Genomic DNA, 18,751 nt, shown 5'->3' with positions numbered 1-18,751 from the left:
GAGGGAACCAGGTTCTGGCTCGTGGTTTCCGGTAGACATAAAGAACTCCAGTAGCTAATGCTCTAGACTAATATAGTGGATATCAGTCCATTAGCTGCAGCGAGCCGACAGGACTTCCCCCAGAAAAGTATTGAAAACACATAAGATTCAATCACATATGATGAATTGTGCACAGGATAAAATCTCAGATAGTAATTAATAATAATAATAATAATTATATTAAATAATTAAATTAAGATCGTGACTGGAGCAGGGTATGGGTTAAGAGCACGTGTTTCGATATCACACGACCAAAAATTGTCTTACTAAAAAATGGAAGAGGCTCATGAAAGTGACATACTGTCCTGTTTTCTGTTTTGGGTCCTCTGGTAGGTTAGGAGAGGACACTTTAAATTGACCAATGCCCCAAACCTACTTAACGACCACTTTATGTTTAATGTTTAGATCGCCCAACAAGCAAGCATGACCACTTTATGTTTAATGTTTAGATCGCCCAACAAGCAAGCATGACCACTTTATGTTTAATGTTTAGATCGCCCAACAAGCAAGCATGACCACTTTATGTTTAATGTTTAGATCGCCCAACAAGCAAGCATGACCACTTTATGTTTAATGTTTAGATCGCCCAACAAGCAAGCATGACCACTTTATGTTTAATGCTTAGAACTCCCAACAGACAAGCACTACCATTTTAACACTTTCGTGGGTAATGATGCAGTATGGCATCAAAAACCAGCGTTGAATGTAATGAAACGCCATTTTCTGGGTGAGTCCTGGAGGCTCCCCTGGACCTATCCCAGGCTGATATGCTAATGTCAGACTTTGGCATCAGTCATGTGTATGGAGTTCTTAGGCCTACCGGGGACAACGGCCAGAACCGGACCCCCTCAGAGAGGCAAGGGGAGCAATGGCCTATAGAAACCCCCGTATGGTTGGAAGCATTCTATGTCTGCCATCGACCGGATCAGGCACCCAGAAAGGTAAGCGCCCCAAAACAAACCCCAATTCTGGTAAAAATTGCTACCAAAAGCCGAACTAGTGGATAGAACTCCCCAACAGAAAACGAGCAAACTAGTATGATGTCACACGTCGCCGCGTCGCTGTCTGTGCAGCTCCCGCCTCCCCGGGAGGGGGACGGGGCAGCCCCAGACCCTTCAGGCCAAAATCAGACATTAGCATATCAGCCTGGGATAGCTACGGGGAGCTGACGGGGAGGGCTTCCCCCTGAAAGTAATATATTTGCTAAAATTCAGGTTTTTATCCGATTTTGTTGGGACTGGTTTTAAACTGAGCACCAACGTCTTCCCATTTTCCTTGATGGGACATGTGGCCCATGGGTTGATAAGCAGTAATATAAATAATACAGTAATGCAGATAATACTGAGTTGATAAGCAGTAATGCTTGCCCACCATCCACTTCACGCGGCAACAAGAAACTTTTTAAGCCAACACATCAAGGGACCAACAAGAATGAGAGGGGAAGATGAACCAGCAATGCTCGATCTGATATTTACCCTAAATGAGTGGGATATAAGGGAAGTTAAGTTGGAAGCGCCCTTGGGAATGAGTGATCACAGTGTATTGATCCTCGAGTACCTGGTAGATCTAGGATTTCTCCCCCCAAAAAAACTAGGAAACAAAAGGCTGGCATACCGAAAGGGGAATTATGAGGGGATGAGAAGTTTCCTAAGAGATATACCATGGGACACAGACCTCAGAGCTTAGTCTGTACAATACATGATGGACTATGTCACCCAAAAGTGTCTGGAGGCAGTAAACAGGTTTATCCCAGCCCAAAAGGAAAAAACCAGGAAGCAAAAGAAGAATCCATGGTTTAATAGGGCATGTATGGAAGCAAAGGAACTGAACAAAAGGGCATGGAGGAACTTCCGAAATAGCAGAACACCAGAAAGCAGAGAGAGAGAGAGAGAGATACCACAGAAGCGAGAATGAGTATATTAGTGTGAGAAGAGAAGCAGAGAAAAATTATGAAAATGATATAGTAAACAAAGCCAAGACTAAACCAAAGCTACTCCACAGTCACATCAGGAGGAAAACAACAGTGAAAGAACAGGTAATGAAACTTAGAACAGGCAAGGAAAGGTACACATAGAACGACAAAGAGGTGTGTGAAGAACTCAGCATGAGGTTTCAGGAGGTCTTCACAATAGAACAAGGTGAGGTCACTGCGCTAGGAGAGGAGACAGTAAACCAGGCGGCCTTGGAAGGGTTAGAAATTATGAGAGATGAGGTCAAGAGACACCTGTTGGATCTGGATGTGAGAAAGGCTGTTGGTCCAGACTGGATCTCACCATGGGTATTGAAAGAGTGTGCAGAGGCACTTTGCTTGCCACTCTCCATAGTGTATTGTAGGTCTCTGGAGACGAGAGACCTACCAGAAATATGGAAGACAGCTAATGTGGTCCCAATATACAAAAAGGGTGATAGACAAGAGGCATTGAACTACAGGACAGTGTCCTTAACTTGTATACCCTGCAAGGTGATGGAGAAGAGCGTGAGAAAAACCTAGTAATGCATCTGGAGACAAGGGACTTCGTGACAAATTGCCAACATGGGTTCAGGGAGGATAAATCTTGCCTTACAGGCTTAATAGAATTTTACGACCAGGTGACTAAGATTAAGCAAGAAAGAGAAGGATGGGTGGACTGCATTTTTTTGGACTGTCAGAAAGCCTTTGACACAGTACCCCATAAGAGGCTGGTACATAAGCTGGAGAGACAGGCAGGAGTAACTGGTAAGGTGCTCCAGTGGATAAGGGAGTACCTATGCAATAGGAAGCAGAGAGTTACAGTGAAAGGGGAGACCTCAGATTGGCGTGAAAACATTAGTGGAGTCCCACAGGGCTCTGTACTCGGAACTATCCTGTTTATGATATACGTAAATGATCTCCCGGAGGGTATAGACTCATTCCTCTCAATGTTTGCTGGCGATGCCAAAATTATGAGAAGGATTAGGACAGAGGAGGACTGCTTAAGGCTGCAAGAAGACCTAGACAAACTGAAAGAATGGTCAAACAAATGGTTGTTAGAGTTTAACCCAAGCAAATGTAATGTAATGAAGATTGGTGTAGGGAGCTGGAGGCCAGATACAAGGTATCATTTGGGAAATGAAATTCTTCAAGAGTTAAAGAGAGAGAGAGAGAGAGAGAGAGAGAGAGAGAGAGAGAGAGAGAGAGAGAGAGAGAGAGAGAGAGAGAGAGAGAGAGAGAGAGAGAGAGAAAGAGAGAGAGAGAGAGAGAGAGAGAGAGAGAGAGAGAGAGAGAGAGAGAGAGAGAAAGAGAGAGAGAAAGAGAGAGAGAGAGAGAGAGAGAGAGAGAGAGAGAGAGAGAGAGAGAGAGAGAGAGAGAGAGAGAGAGAGAGAGAGAGAGAGAGAGAAAGAGAGAAAGAGAGAAAGAGAGAGAGAGAGAGAGAGAGAGAGAGAGAAAGAGAGAGAGAGAGAGAGAGAGAGAGAGAGAGAGAGAGAGAGAGAGAGAGAGAGAGAGAGAGAGAGAGAGAGAGAGAGAGAGAGAGAGGGAGAGAGAGAGAGAGAGAGAGAGAGAGAGAGAGAGAGAGAGAGAGAGAGAGAGAGAGAGAGAGAGAGAGAGAGAGAGAGAGAGAGAGAGAGAGAGAGCAAGAGAGAGAGAGAAAGACTTGGGGGTTGATATCACACCAGACCCACCCCCTTAAGCCCATATCAAGAGGATAACATCAGCAGCATATGCCAGGTTGGCCAACATAAGAACGGCATTTAGAAGCTTGTGTAAGGAATCATTCAGAACTTTGTATACCACCTACGTCTGACCAATCCTGGAGTGTGCATCCCCAGCATGGAGTCCATATCTAGCCAAGCATAAGACTAAACTGGAAACGGTTCAAAGGTTTGCCACCAGACTAGTACCCGGGCTGATAGGTATGAGCTATGAGGAGAGACTACAGGAATTAAACCTCATGTCGCTGGAAGACAGAAGAGTTAGGGGGGCTATGATCACCACTTACAAGATTCTCAGAGGAATTGATAGGGTAGACAAAGACAGGCTATTTAACACAAGGGGCACATGCACTAGGGGGACACAGGTGGAAATTGAGTGCCCTAATGAGCCACAGATATATTAGAAAGAATATTAGAAAGAACTTTTTTAGTGTCAGAGTAGTTGACAAATGGAATGCATTAGGAAGTGATGTGGTGGAGGCTGACTCCATACACAGTTTCAAGTGTATATATGATAGAGCCCAGTAGGCTCAGGAACCTGTACACCAGTTGATTGACAGTTGAAAGGTGGGACCAAAGAGCCAGAGCTCAACCCCTGTGTGAGAGTATGGTCTCTCAAGATTATCCCACAGCTGACTTGAATGGCTCATTGCAGTGCACAGTGCACCAATTTCGTGCACAAGCCCTATCTCTGTTAACCCTGGATAGTAATCTGACATGTTGGATGTCCCCAGGATGCCCACTTAACCAGGAATACGTTTATAATATGGAGACCGCCGTATGTCCAGGCAGGAAGTAGATACAGGGAAGTTAAGCATACTTGCCACAAGGGTCATTGAGTACACAGGAGGTGCCTGCGTGAGAGAGGAGAGGGGATGCCAGCGAGGCGACAGATCTGACCTCTGGGGTCAGCCTCAACCGGCGCGATGAAGAATAACAACTGTGACGTGGTCGTGACGTGTTCATGACATCACCTCTGCTACTGATCAGGGAACGATCAATATGATTGGTTTCCGCTCTTTTGCTGCAATGTCAAGGTTGTAATCCCTTGTGTTGTGTCCCACGAGATGCCCGGCAGCCTCTTGCAGGGTATTCACGTGAGGGAGCCCGTGCATAGAGGACGTGTCCTGTTTTGTCTATCGGCCAATAGACAGAAGAACACTGTCTATTCCTCACCGTCAAGTTAAACTCAGCGTCTTTTCAATATACCAACGCTCGCCCGGAATTGCGATCGTGACTATATTGTTTAGAAGCATAGTGACAAATCACCAGAGCGAAACAGACTGGTATCAGGTAACCCCTGGTGACAAATTGCGATCGTTGTGAGTGACCTAGAGTGAAATAAGGAGTACCGCTGCCTAAGTAATCTGTGTGTGACTTTTGCCACAGTGTACCTGCATGGTATCATATAATCAGCCACCAGCCGCCACTCGGTCCAGAGCGTGTAGCTAGCCTAGCCTCGAGCCGCCCTGCCTCACAGTACTACGTGACGTCACCACCCTTACTCACCGCCAGTGCCATCAAGTGTGTGTGCGTGTGTCTGTTAGACATACAGTGTGCCCTCCTGCGAGTACCTCCGTGTCAAATACGGTTTGTGGGAAAGCCTATCGCCGAACGAGAAACCAGCCGTCAGGTCACCTACGAGTTCTTGCATAAATGTGCCTAAGTGAGTGAGTGAATAAGAGAGGTGGCCTACCTGTAAGTACAAGATCTTGTCATTGTTATATTGTGTCTGTCTGTGTTGATCTGAGGTATCGACCACAGTTCTCACCTTCTCATATCTGACACAGATATAGGTGAAGACACCCGACGGTGTATGCGTGTTTATCTGTGTGGTATCACGACATTACTCTCATCTGTGAATGTGAGCTTCACATACACCACACATTTAGTATTGTGTGATATTATTATTGTGCATGTTTATTGCCTGTCCCATTGTGTTTATTGCGCATCATCATTACCCGAATATTCGGTTGGAACTCTTGTGATCCCTTTGCATGCCGTGTTAATGATTGACTGTCAACTGTGTTAAGTTAGGTGTTTCTCCACGAGTGGATCCGAGTCGTTTAGCCAGACGTCAAGAGTCTCGCTAATGCAACCATAGCCTTTCTGACGCCAATCTAAAGTAAATCAAGCACCCTTTGTATTAGTGGTTAAGTTAGTAAATAAACTACTGTTAAGCTTTATGCTGTGTTTCCGTTGAACCACTTCTAAATACTGCCAACTATTTACTCAAGCCTTCAGCTCCAAGTGTCTTCAACACCGAGTTGCCTATATTCACTAAACTATAAATGTGTTGAGGACCCTAGGAGTCCCTTAAAGTGTCTTAAGCATTGAGGAGATTCCAACGATCAACGTGGACCAGGATCAGGTGAGGCTAGTCTGAGAAGAGACCCTCAAGGACTCTAACTCGACCTTGCTCCCAGGCCCTGTATGGTTGCTTTCATATTTTCTCTGCTGATTCCGACAGCTTTGTGAAGCGTCTGCCACATGTACATTGGAGACGTATGCATTGCAGTCAGGAATGCAAAATAGAAAACCCCCACACCCTGCAAGCACAAATAGGTGAGTACAAATAGGTGAGTATCTATAAAACATGGGTTTAAAATCTTTCCTGGAGTAGGTGGAGTGGATAAAACTAATGCTCAACCCATGTTATGATCCACAAACATCATTGGATTGGTAAGTTTTTATTTTTTATACATTTTATATTGTGGTTTATACTTTATCTTATTACATTATATGCATATACTACTGTAGGGAATTCTATTGTGAACAAATTGATACCAAAATGAAAGACCTAGGACGAGACTTGAGGTGACCAAGGTGAAAAGAGTGTACACATTTTATTGCTCTTGCGCGCTCCCGGGTAACTTGCTCTCCCTTTCTCTGTTTGTTGCGGGTGGTACGCCAGATGTTTGGAGTTTATAACATTTAGACCTGTAGAGAAGTCTATTGCAAACACATTGATACCAAATCAAAAAACCTAAGACAAGAATTGAGATGACAAAGTTGAAAAGAGTATACACTTTTCAGTATTACCGCGCACTCCCGTGGAATGCCAGGCGCACCTTGGGGTGGTGCGGTGCTTGCTCGCCCAAAACGCAAAAGTGAAGGAGGCTGGTAGCTGAGTGGACAGCGCTCTAGACTCGAGGACATAAGGACCGGGGTTCGATCCCCAGCACCAGCGGAAAAACAAATGGGCAGAGTTTCCTTCATCCTGATGCCTCTGTTACCTAGCAGTAAATAGGTACCTGGGAGTTAGACAGCTACTATGGGCTGCTTCTTGGGTGTGTGTGTATGTGTATGTGAAAAAGAAAATAATTAGTTAGTAGTTAGAAACAGTTGATTGATTGACAGTTGAGAGGCAGGCCGAAAGAGCAGAGCTCAACCCCCATAAGCACAACTAGGTGAATACTTTATGTTTAATGCTTAGAGCTCCCAAGAGGCAAGCATGACCACTTTATGTTTAATGCTTAGAACTCCCAAGAGGCAAGCATGACCACTTTATGTTTAATGCTTAGAACTCCCAAGAGGCAAGCATGACCACTTTATGTTTAATGCTTAGAACTCCCAAGAGGCAAGCATGACCACTTTATGTTTAATGCTTAGAGCTCCCAAGAGGCAAGCATGACCACTTTATGTTTAATGCTTAGAACTCCCAAGAGGCAAGCATGAACTACTGACATACAACTAAAGATAATGCTCAGAACTCCCAAGAGGCAAGCATGAACTACTGACATACAACTAAAGATAATGCTCAGAACTCCCAAGAGGCAAGCATGAACTACTGACATACAACTAAAGATAATGCTCAGAACTCCCAAGAGGCAAGCATGAACTACTGACATACAACTAAAGATAATGCTCAGAACTCCCAAGAGGCAAGCATGAACTACTGACATACAACTAAAGATAATGCTCAGAACTCCCAAGAGGCAAGCATGAACTACTGACATACAACTAAAGATAATGCTCAGAACTCCCAAGAGACAAGCATGAACTACTGACATACAACTAAAGATAATGCTCAGAACTCCCAAGAGACAAGCATGAACTACTGACATACAACTAAAGATAACATTACTTTTAACCTACCACTTGAGGTACCTACCACAGCCCAGCTCGTCTGATCGATCCTGACAGTCATCATTTCCGTCACACTTCAGACTTTGATGAATGCAGTCCCTTGTCCGCTCACACATATACTCTTCAGGTCTACAACCTTGCAAGATCTGTGAGAGACAAAATAATTGTACTCGGTTACCCATTATCTGATACTTTTGAAGCCAATCTTTTATTGACCAGATCACACACTAGAAGGTGAAGGGACGATGACGTTTCAGTCCGTCCTGGACCATTCACAATCGACTTGAGAATGGTCCTGGATGGACCCAAACGTCGTCGTCCCTTCAACTTCTAGTGTGGTCTGCTCAACATACTTCAGTCACGTTATTGTGACTCATCACCTGCAATCTTTAATTATTAAACTAATAACTATTACAATAATATAAGTGCATTTGAGTTTTGAATATTCTACTGAGTTTGTAAATACACCTGTACTACTCTATCTTGTAATTTGTACCATGTAATTACACATTAGGTAATGTGTAATTATCAAAGTGTAGTTACAGGGCGAGAGCTATGCTTGTGGTGTCTCATCTTCCCAATAATCTTTGTCACATGATGTTTTGAAACTACTGCTGATGTTGGCATACCTACCCTGTGATTATCTTGTGATGGTTCCAGGAATCAGTGTGACCATAGCCTCATCTTTGATCAAGCCTCCTGGTTCGTAGTCTAGTCAAACAGGCTGTTAGATGCCACTGCTCAGTCTGATGTATGAATCACAGAAAGGTTGGGCAGGAATCCTTTAGAGAGGGTTTAACAAGTTCTCTTTTGAACACCGTGAGAAATCAGCTAGTTATGCCCCCGTAGGTTTAGTGGGAGAGTGTTGAAATGTCTTAGGCCTTTGATGTTCATAGAATTGTCCTTTAGCATACCTATTGCACCTCTGCTTCTCAACATAGCCACTTTGTATTTCCTGCTATGCCTCCAGGTTTCATGTGGTGCTATTTCCATATGCAGATTTGGAACCAGTTCCTCTAGTATTTTCCAAATGTAAATTATTACGCATCTCTCTCACCTGCATTCAAGAGAATATAGTTTGAGAATTTTAAGCATTCTGTGGGAAAATTCTTCCACTTACCCACATACATTGTTGTGAATACAATTTAAATTACATATGAACTATAAAGATTTGTCTTCTGTTGATGTCTTACATCTAATTATAATTTATTCATATCTATAAAGCAGATAATTATGGGTAATTATCCTAGTTAAATTATGTTGATAAGTTAATGGGATGAAGAAATCTCTGTGACATAAGCATGTGTCATGTCCTCGAAGACACTAAATGATTAAATTAATAAATTTGATACTCATGGCTAAACAACTAATGCATATACCTTTGATACCATAAATCGTTTGAAATTACAGTATTCCAACAATGTAATTTCTCTGCATGCTCTCCAGGTCAGCAATTTCTCCAACTTTGAAAAGGGCTGTCATTGTGCAACAGTAATCCACTCTAGAGAGCACTAGCGTCTTGAAGAGTATCATCATCGGTATAGCATCTCTTGGTTGAAAGGTTCTTGTTATCCAATCTGTCATTTTTCTTGCAGTTGTGACGGCTACTTTATTGTGTTCTTTAGAGGTAAGGACTTCCGACATGAGTACACCCAAATCCTTTTCATTGCCTTTTCGTTCTGTGGCATGATTTGACTGCGTTTTGAAAGTGGTTTCCATTTTTATATGTTCATTTTTCCGTAGCGCAGGAGCTGGAACTTATCTTAATTAAATATCATATTATCTGTAGCCCACTCAACGACCTGATTTACATCTGACTGGAGGTTTGCCGTGTCCTCTATGTTGTCTATTCTCATAAAAATCCTAGTGTCATCTGCAAAGGATGATATGGTACTGTACTTAGGTTTGTGTCCATATCTTTATACGATACAAGAATAAGAACAAGTACTGGAGCACACAGAACAGTACCCTGGGAGGACAGAGCATTTCATGGTGGATGATCCTGATTTTACTTTGTTGACTGTTAGTCTTTGAGTTCTCTTAATAAGGAAATAAAAGATCCATCTTCCTACTCTGTCAGTAATCCACTACTGTCTCACTTAATTTGTTCCAACCTTCCAAAACTTTGTACGCAATTGAGCATTTTTTTACATTTTCTTGGCAGCAATTGAGCATTTTTTTACATTTTCTTGGCACCCTTCTTTCATTTGCTTGAATGTATGGCTTTTTGTTCTTGAAGTTGCAAGATTTAAAAATTTGTCCTATCTTTGTTGTACAGTTTTGTGTAATTACCTAATTAAATAACCTAAGTGTAGTTACAGGATGAGAGCTATGCTCATGGAGTCCTTCCTGTCTTCTCGGTACTCTTTGTCATATAACACTTTGAAGCTACTAATGGTTTTAGTCTCCACTACTTTCTCACTTAACTAGGTTCCAATCATCTACTACTCTATTGGCAAAAGTGAACTTTCTAATTTTTTTTTTGCAGCTCTGTTTCCTTAGTTTGAACATATGTCCTCTTGTTCTCAAAGTTGTACTTTTAAAAAATTCTGCTTTGTCAATTTTGTTTGATTCCTTTTGTTGAAATTGAAATTGCAATTGAAATAAGTTTATTGAGGTAAAATACACACAAAGGGATGAGGTAGCTCAAGCTATTCTCACCCCATTCAGTACAACGTGTTAATATATACATAGACACACATCACAAACAATAAACATATTACCAAACATTCTGAGAGGTAAACATATACATTTCCTCCTTCACAAGTAGTATGGTATCAGACGTACACACAAATACTTTTATGTTCCTTTTGTTAGTTTGTACATATGTGATCATATTACCTTTTTTTCTTCTATCTTCTAGCTTTGGTATACTTGATGTCTCTACCTCTATAGCACTTGTTTTGTATTCCAGAAGCCATATAGTTGCATGTATTTGTACCTTGTGTGTGGTGGGCAAAGTGAGAGAGTGTACATGTATGTGTATTATCTGAAATGACCTACGTGTAGTTACAGGAAGAGAGCTATACTCGTGGTGTCCTGTCTTCCAAGTACTCTTTGTCACATAATGCTTTGAATTTGTTATGTGACAAAATAGTGCTGAATACCCATATAACTGGGTATTCAGAAACTGAATATTATAATAAGGATAATCTACCTTAATCCCATATGTTGGGTTAAATATTTGTAGCCATTTTAATATGTACAAAGTAGGAAGCCATCTTTACCTTCTCATCACACCTGGATTCATCACTTCCATCTGGACAATTGAGCACTCCGTCACACAGCTGGTATGTTGCTATGCATGTGTTGTTACTTCCACAGTACGTACAACCTTGAGTTTCTTGACACGTAGTCTGCTCACACATCAAATGGGGAAAAACAAGCAATGAATGAAATGAAAAAACCAGCATTAAATGTAATGAAATGCCATTTTCTGGGTGAGTCTCGGAGGCTCCCGGGAGCTATACCGGGCTGATGTGTATATATTAGACCGTGGCAACAGTCAATCGAAGGAGTTCTATGCCTACTGGGAACCAGAGCCAGAACCTGGGCCCCCCTCAAGACAGGCACGAGGAGCAATGGTCTAAAGACACCCCTGTGTAACTGGAAGCAGTTTTTATCTGCCATCTACCAGGTCAGGCACCCAGAAAGGTAGGAATTTCGAAACCAACTACTGCTGGTTAAATATCACAGATCAAAAGCCGAACTAGCAAACAAAACTCGCCAAACAAAAACAAGGAAACAAACATGACATCAGCACAAATGCCGCACATCCGTCTGCACAACCCCCCCCCCCTCCCCAGACCTTGACGCCGGCAACTCTCCTCAGTTTAAAAGGCTATTGTGGTTGGTGACGGTCGATTGCTCTGGCTCCACTCTTTGCGCAGTGCTGCTTAGCAGTGTTGTTGCTCTGCTTTGGTGGTGTGTTAGCCAGAAGTAATACAAGAGTACTGGGGCTACATGCACCTAGGGCTACCTTCCCTAGGTGCCCCGTAAGTACTGCCTTTGTGGCCTCAGGGATATCTTCCATGAGCCGTTCAGGAGCAGCTACCTCTGTGTGCTTTTGTCGTTGCTTGGTGATTGCCCGCCCTTTGGGATTCAGCTGGGGTGGTTCTTACTCCTGTTTGCCCTTGGATTGGAGGTAGTTTGGTCACTGGCTGGGGCGCGAGTTACTGTGCTGCTGTCTAATATGCGCATGGTGACCGGTTCTGTTCACCTGGAGACCTTGTGCTTTTGCGGGGTTTTTCTTTTGTTTTTGTTTTGATTTGCCTGGTGAGGGTCTGCCTGGTGTGGCGGTAGGACCACTTGTAGGATTTTGGTGGCCCTCCACTAGGTCCCAGTGCTTGCAGACATCGCAAGGGTTCAGCTTTTAGATTGTTTGCTTGGTAGCTCTGGGATAACCAGTTAGCAGTACCGTGCCTGGGCTTCCCTTAGCAGTCAGCCTAAGGGCCGTGGACACCCCCCATTGGGGCTCAGTGGTTCAATGGAGGAGACCTCTGAGTCTCACCTCACCTTGTGCGAGTTTGAAGGTTGCTCTTTCCCCTTGTCACAAGGTGACACTCACCGTCTGCCTCCGCCTTGCAGCCTGCTGAGATGAATACAAACTTGAGTCAAACTGGATAAACTGGGCCGGCCACCATGGGGCCAAGAGGACTACTCTCCCCTGGTAAGTCTCCAAGCGAGTCATGACCTGGAGCAACAGATGAACCAGGGAAAAGAGGTACAGGAACCCCCATCTCGACCAGTCCTGCCAAAAGGCATCAACCCCGACGGCCTCACAGTCTGAGAAGGGTGCCGCATACAGCGGAAGGCACCGCGACCACACCAAGGCGAAGAGGTCCACCTACGGGCGCTCAAATGTCTGGCAGAGCCAACAAAATGAGACAGGCCTGGTTGATACCTGATTGATACCTGGTTGATGGGGTTCTGGGAGTTCTTCTACTCCCCAAGCCCGGCCCGAGGCCAGACTTGTGAGAGTTTGGTCCACCAGGCTGTTGCTTGGAGCGGCCCGCAGGCCCACATACCCACCACAGCCCAGTTGGTTCGATACTTCTTGGAGAAAACAGTCTAGTTTTCCCTTGAAAATGTCCACGGTTGTTCCGGCAATATTTCTGATAGTCGCTAGTAGGATGTTGAACAACCATGGACCTCTGATGTTTATACAGTGTTCTCTGATTGTGCCTATGGCACCCCTGCTCTTCACTGGTTCTATTCTGCATTTTCTTCCATATCGTTCACTCCAGTACGTAGGATTCCGTCCACCAAAACGTTGGACACACCCCGAATGTGAACCGCCAGGGGAGTCAAATCCCGAGAACTCAGCAGACTAGTCACTCGAAGCGACCAGCGCCAATGAGCCAAGTACTGCATTGAACCCCATCGGTTCAGGCAATGAACCACCGGGGAGCAGTCTGAATGGAGCCGGATTGTCGATCTGCAGGTGACCCGAATGGAGCCGGATCATCGATCCGCGGGTGACCCAAATCCTTCAAAGAGCAAACCACACTGTTGCAAAATCCCGCACTGTGCTGTGGGCCTGATGAAAGGACGGATCCCACTGCCCCTAGCCAGCCTGGTGAGCACTGGTCACAAAGCCCCATCCGACAGGCACCAAGGCACTGAACCCCAACAAACCAGAAGAGGAAACCAGCGACGCAGCAGCCGACACAAGGCCCCCAGAGGCCGAAACCACCAATCACGAAAGAGGCGGAAGGGACGACCCCGAAGGAACCAGAACAGCCAATGAAGCCAAACCCGACCCAGTGGGTAGACCATCATCGCAAAGTTCAGGCTTCTGCACAGACCCTCGAGCAACCGCCGGGTGACCCGGGAGCCTCCAGAAACAGGGACATGCAGGACCGCAGCCTAAGGAGAGACTCCGGAGGAAGAGACAAGGAAGCAGTCCAAGAGTCCCACACAAGACTCAGCCAAGTTCAAACCTGGGAGGAAACCAGATGGGACTTCCTCTAGTTCACCAAGAACCCGAACCCGGTGAGCTGGGAAAGAATCAAATCGCTGGCTAGCAGACAAACGGACCGGCTGGGAACCCAGACCAGCCAGTCATCGGGGTATGCTAACACCCGAACATCTAAAAAACGCAGATGGGCCACCACGACCCAGGTAAGGCACGTGAACACGCGAGGTGCCAGGTTCAACCCGAATGGGAGACCAATGAAAGCGGTAACACTGACGCCCCACAACAAAACCGAGCCAGTCCCCTGACAGCTGGGTGGACAGCGCTTTGGATTCATAGTCCTGAGGTTCCGGGTTCAATCCCCGGTAGAGGTGGAGACACATGAGCAAAACGTTTCTTTCACCCTGATGCCCCTGTTACCTATCAGTAAATAGGTACCTGGGAGTTGGACACCTGCTACGGGCTGCTTCGGGGGAGGGGGGTTAACAAAAAGGAGGCCTGGTTGAGGACCGGGCCACGGGGATGCTAAGCCCTGAAATCATCTCAAGATAACCTCAAGATAACCAGTCCCTGAACCCCGGATGAATTGGGACATGCCAATAAGCGTCCCGTAGGTCCAGGGACACCATCCAAGAGCCCGGAGCCAACAGGAGCCGAACCTGGGACAGCGTGGTCATCCGGAAGGAGGGGCAATGAACCCAGGGGTTCACACGGGACAAGTCCAGAATGAACCGCAGGTCCGCACAGTTCCGTTTCGGGACTTGGAACAGACAGGAAACCCATCTGAGATACATCGTCTTTTCGACCATACCCAAGCAAACCCACTTCAAGATGATCCGACAGAGCACAGGGGAAGAGGCCTGCCCCGCCAGCCCCGAACCCCCTCGAAGGAGGAAAGGGCAACCCAATGCCATCGCAGGCTGACCAAAACGACCCGAAACGTTCATAAATCGTGAGGGCCAGGCATGAGCGAACAGCACAAGCCTTTGCCCCGGATCCAGGAATGGACCCTAGTGTCCACACATCCTCCTCAAGCCAGTTCGAAGACAGCTCCAGGAGGGAAAAGAAACGCAAAGCTGAAGCCAAAAGGCCACAAGTCCTTAGCAACCACGAATCCAAGAGGCAAGTCCTCAGCAACCAATGATGCCGAAAGGGAAGGAACCTGTACCTGTCCCTGAAAGACAGCATGTCAAAGATTTGGGAATAATGATGTCCGATGATCTAACGTTTAGGGAGCATAACCAAGCAAATATTGCGTCAGCCAGAAAAATGATAGGATGGATTATGAGAACTTTCAAATCCAGGGATCCCATCACAATGGTTGTACTCTTCAAGTCACTGGGGTTGTCACATCTCGAGTACTGCTCAGTACTCACTCTCCCCTTCAGAGCAGGAGAGATTGCTGAAATAGAGGGAATACAGAGAACATATATGGCACTCATAGACACCATAGAGTCACCCTGAGACAAGGAGATCGAGCAACCCTCGAACTCGCACAAAGCGAGGGGGGACTCAGGGGCCACATCCATTGGACCTGCACACCCATGTGGGGTTTCCCAGGGTACTTAGACGGAACTCACTCTCAGGAAATCCCAGGCAGGGTACTGCTAACTGGCACCTAATACTACCAAGTAACAATATAGCTGAACCCCAGGGACATGTACACTCACGGGGACCTAGTAGGGGGCACCACCAGAAGAGAAACCATACTCAGGACAGATACAATGGGGGCAACAATCAAGGCAGATCCCCCCTCACCAGGCAACACAACAAAAATAAAAATAAAACCCTGCAAGAGGACAGCGTACCCAAAAGGAACAGAGCTGGCCATTACGAATGGTGAAAACCAGCTGTGCAGTACCCTGCGCCCCTTACCAGTGCAAACTGTCTCCTACCCTAAGGTAAACTAGGGAGACAAAATACCCAAGCACCCAAAGGGCGGCCGAAAAACCGAGCAATAAAATGGCGCAGCAGAGGCAGGACCCAAGGAACTTGTGGAAGGTCCCAAGCCCCAAGGATAGTACTTACAGGGCACCTAGGGAACGGAACCCTTGGCACATGCAGCTCGAGTACTGTAAAATAACTCCTGGCTCGCACACCCCTGGAAGACAGCCACCACACACAAGGCACAGTGCTGGAACAATCACTGGAGCCAGAGCACACGACCTCTGCCTATAGCATCAGTCTCAAGAACTGAGGTGTGGATGGCCGCCATGGGGGTCTTGGGCTTTCCCTTACCCCTCCCGGGGAGGGGAGAGCTGCACAGACAGTGGCGCGGCGACGTGTGACGTCATGCTCATTTGCTCGTTTCTGTTTGGGGAGTTCTATCCACCTGTTTGGCTTTTTGTGGCAATTTTCACTAGAATAGGGGTTTGTTTTGGATGACGCTTACCTTTCTGGATGCCTGACCAGGTCGATGGGAGACATAGATTGCTTCCAACCACACAAGGGGTTTCTATAGGCCATTTCTCTCCATGCCTCTCTGAGGGGCCAGGTTCTGGCTCGTGGTCCTCATTAGGCCCACAGAACTCCATACACATGACTGATGCCAAAGTCTGACATTAGCATATCAGCCTGAATAGCTCCGGGGAGCCAAAGGGGCTCTTCCCAGAAAGAGGTGCTGTCACAGCAAGCGTCGGGGGAGTTCTGCTTTGCCACAGCTGTCAGGCGAGAGTTGCCACAAAGATATAATTACCTAATAATTTCAATGTGTCTGATTGATTTTTCTTTATTTTTTGCTGTAATATTATTCATTAGTGTATAGTGTGATATACAGTATTTATATAATAAAATGTGTGAATCATCGCTGTACTGAAAAATTATGGTGTGCATATTATTGATTCAATTATTATCTTCATAAAACAATAAACAAATACTTTGTTAGTTATTACACTATATACACAGGTTATATATAAATATCTACATGTTTTGTTCACCATAACGAACCACTAAGTTGATATTGCAAGTCAAAATGCAACGAAGAGTGGCCACCACATCTGCCAGCCAGCCTCACGCTGCCACTCCCTCCCTCAAAAACTCCTCACTCGCCAACTTCCTCATCCCACCATACAGTTTTTGCTTTTATTCACTATATACAGACATTATATATAAGTATCTACATATTCTGTTCACCATAACTGTTCAACTAAGCTAGTACAGTGCCCAAAGAGCATAGTGGCAACCCTTACCCAGCATGACAAGTCATGCAGATGTCACCACCTCCCTCACCAAAATGGCTTCTCCAAACACTCCTTTTGCTGTTATTACACTATATATACACGTTATATATAAGTATCTACATTTGTGTTCACCATAACGAAGCACTAAGTTGGTATGCTGAGTCAAACAGCAGCAAGGAGTGACAACCACACACCAGCTAGCCCACCACTGGCTGCCACTCCTTCCCTCCCTTACCTCACCTGACTCGCTAACATTCTCCTCCCACCATACTGTTTATGCTTTTATTCTCTATATACAGACGCTATATATAAGTATCTGCATGCTTTGTTCACCATAGCGAACCACTAAGCTGGTATAGTGAGTCCAGACAGTAAAAGGTGGTCATACAGAGTCAGCAGACAACACGACCTCCCTCCCCACCAAGATTACTCCTCCCAATACAGCGCTAATTATCACAACAGTCCTGCTATTATCAGAATCCTGGTCATTTTTATTACAGTCAGGTGTCTTCTGTAATACTATCATTGCTAAATAATAGCATGTACATATATATTTTGACTTTTTAGGTGATGCTGTGGTCACAAGCTGAGCAGCAGTGCTGTGAGCTCATGCTGCATGCACCAGCCTTGGTGACTCAGTCAGTACTGATGCCCTCACACCAAGGAATGTTGCCCCTGATTAAAAAAAAAAGGGCGTCTGTTTACAAGAGCCCTGATGAAGGTGAGGTGAACCCCGTGTATCCGCAGGCCATTTAAATCTTGCGTAGTATTCCAACACGTCATATGACGTGTTGCACAGTTTAAGGGTTAAGGAGCAAGCTGTTGAAGCAACCTCTATTCATAATTATAAAGCTAGATGTGATAGGGAAATAGGACAGGAATCATTGTTATAAGCTACTGGCAGCTAGAAAGGCAGGATCCAAGAACCAATGCTTGATCTTGCAGGCACAAATTAGCGAGTACAAATAGCCAACTATACACACACACACACACACACACACACAAGTAAGTCCCTGATCATTTTTGGCTGCAAAGAAAAGGCGATAACATCTAGGTCAGAAAGAGCTGTAGAAGAAGCTAAAGTAGTAGATAAAATTGTTGGCCTCGTGGAAGGTCTTACAAACAGAGAGAATGTGTGCGACTACAGGAGAATAGGCAGGTACGTAAAAGGGAAAGATCGACCTTTGAGGATCACCCTAAACGGTGCCAAACAGATGGAAGAAGTACTAAGGAATGCTAGAAAATTGCAAAGGGATGAGGATGGGAAAGGGTGGTCATTAAGACGAGATCTTTCAAAAGAAGATAGAGAGAAGCTGAAACTGAACCTCGCCGAGGCAAAACATTTAAATGAGAGCAGGAATGAAGAAGAAATAAATTCTTTTTTCTACAAAGTGATAGGGGTAGGCAAACCAGTAAAGTGGTACATAAAGGCAAACCAACAAAATCAATAGAGAGAGGGGGAGTGAAGAATAAGGAGAGGGGGAACAAGTTCCTGAAGATTGCATACACCAACATAGATGGAGTGAGATCGAAGATACTGGAGTTAAGTGATGTAATACAGCTGCAGACACCAGACATTGTTGCACTCACGGAGACAAAACTTGAAGATGTAATTTTAAATGAGGTCATATTCCCAAGGGGCTACTCAATTTGGAGACGGGACAGAAAAATTAGGAAAGGCGGTGGCGTTGCTGTGCTGGTAAAAGAACACCTAAAGGTGAAGGAAATAATGACTGCCAATCCACAAGAAGTTGACATAATAGCACTAGAGATCTGCTATGAGGATGATAAACTAATGATGATAAATGCATATAGTCCACCGCCAAGCAGCACATGGTCAAAGGAGGAGCTAGATAGT

General features: G+C 45.2%; 1 protein-coding gene across 1 annotated transcript in view; it reads right to left on the bottom strand.

The window, feature by feature from the left end:
- Positions 1-18,751, bottom strand: part of LRP1 (LDL receptor protein 1) — a 704,914-nt gene that overhangs the window by 359,352 nt on the left and 326,811 nt on the right. Inside the window, exons 22-23 of the mRNA XM_069324493.1 lie at positions 11,025-11,153; positions 7,823-7,943 (exon numbers count right to left, since the gene is read on the bottom strand). Of these exons, the coding sequence (XP_069180594.1) occupies positions 7,823-7,943; positions 11,025-11,153 (250 nt within the window). The remainder of the gene's footprint in view (positions 1-7,822; positions 7,944-11,024; positions 11,154-18,751) is intronic.

Source organism: Procambarus clarkii, chromosome 14, assembly GCF_040958095.1.
Source record: "Procambarus clarkii isolate CNS0578487 chromosome 14, FALCON_Pclarkii_2.0, whole genome shotgun sequence".
NCBI classification, from domain to species: Eukaryota; Metazoa; Arthropoda; class Malacostraca; order Decapoda; family Cambaridae; genus Procambarus; species Procambarus clarkii.
The sequence above is the reverse complement of the archived record's forward strand: the minus strand, read 5'-3'. Positions and strand labels throughout refer to the sequence as shown.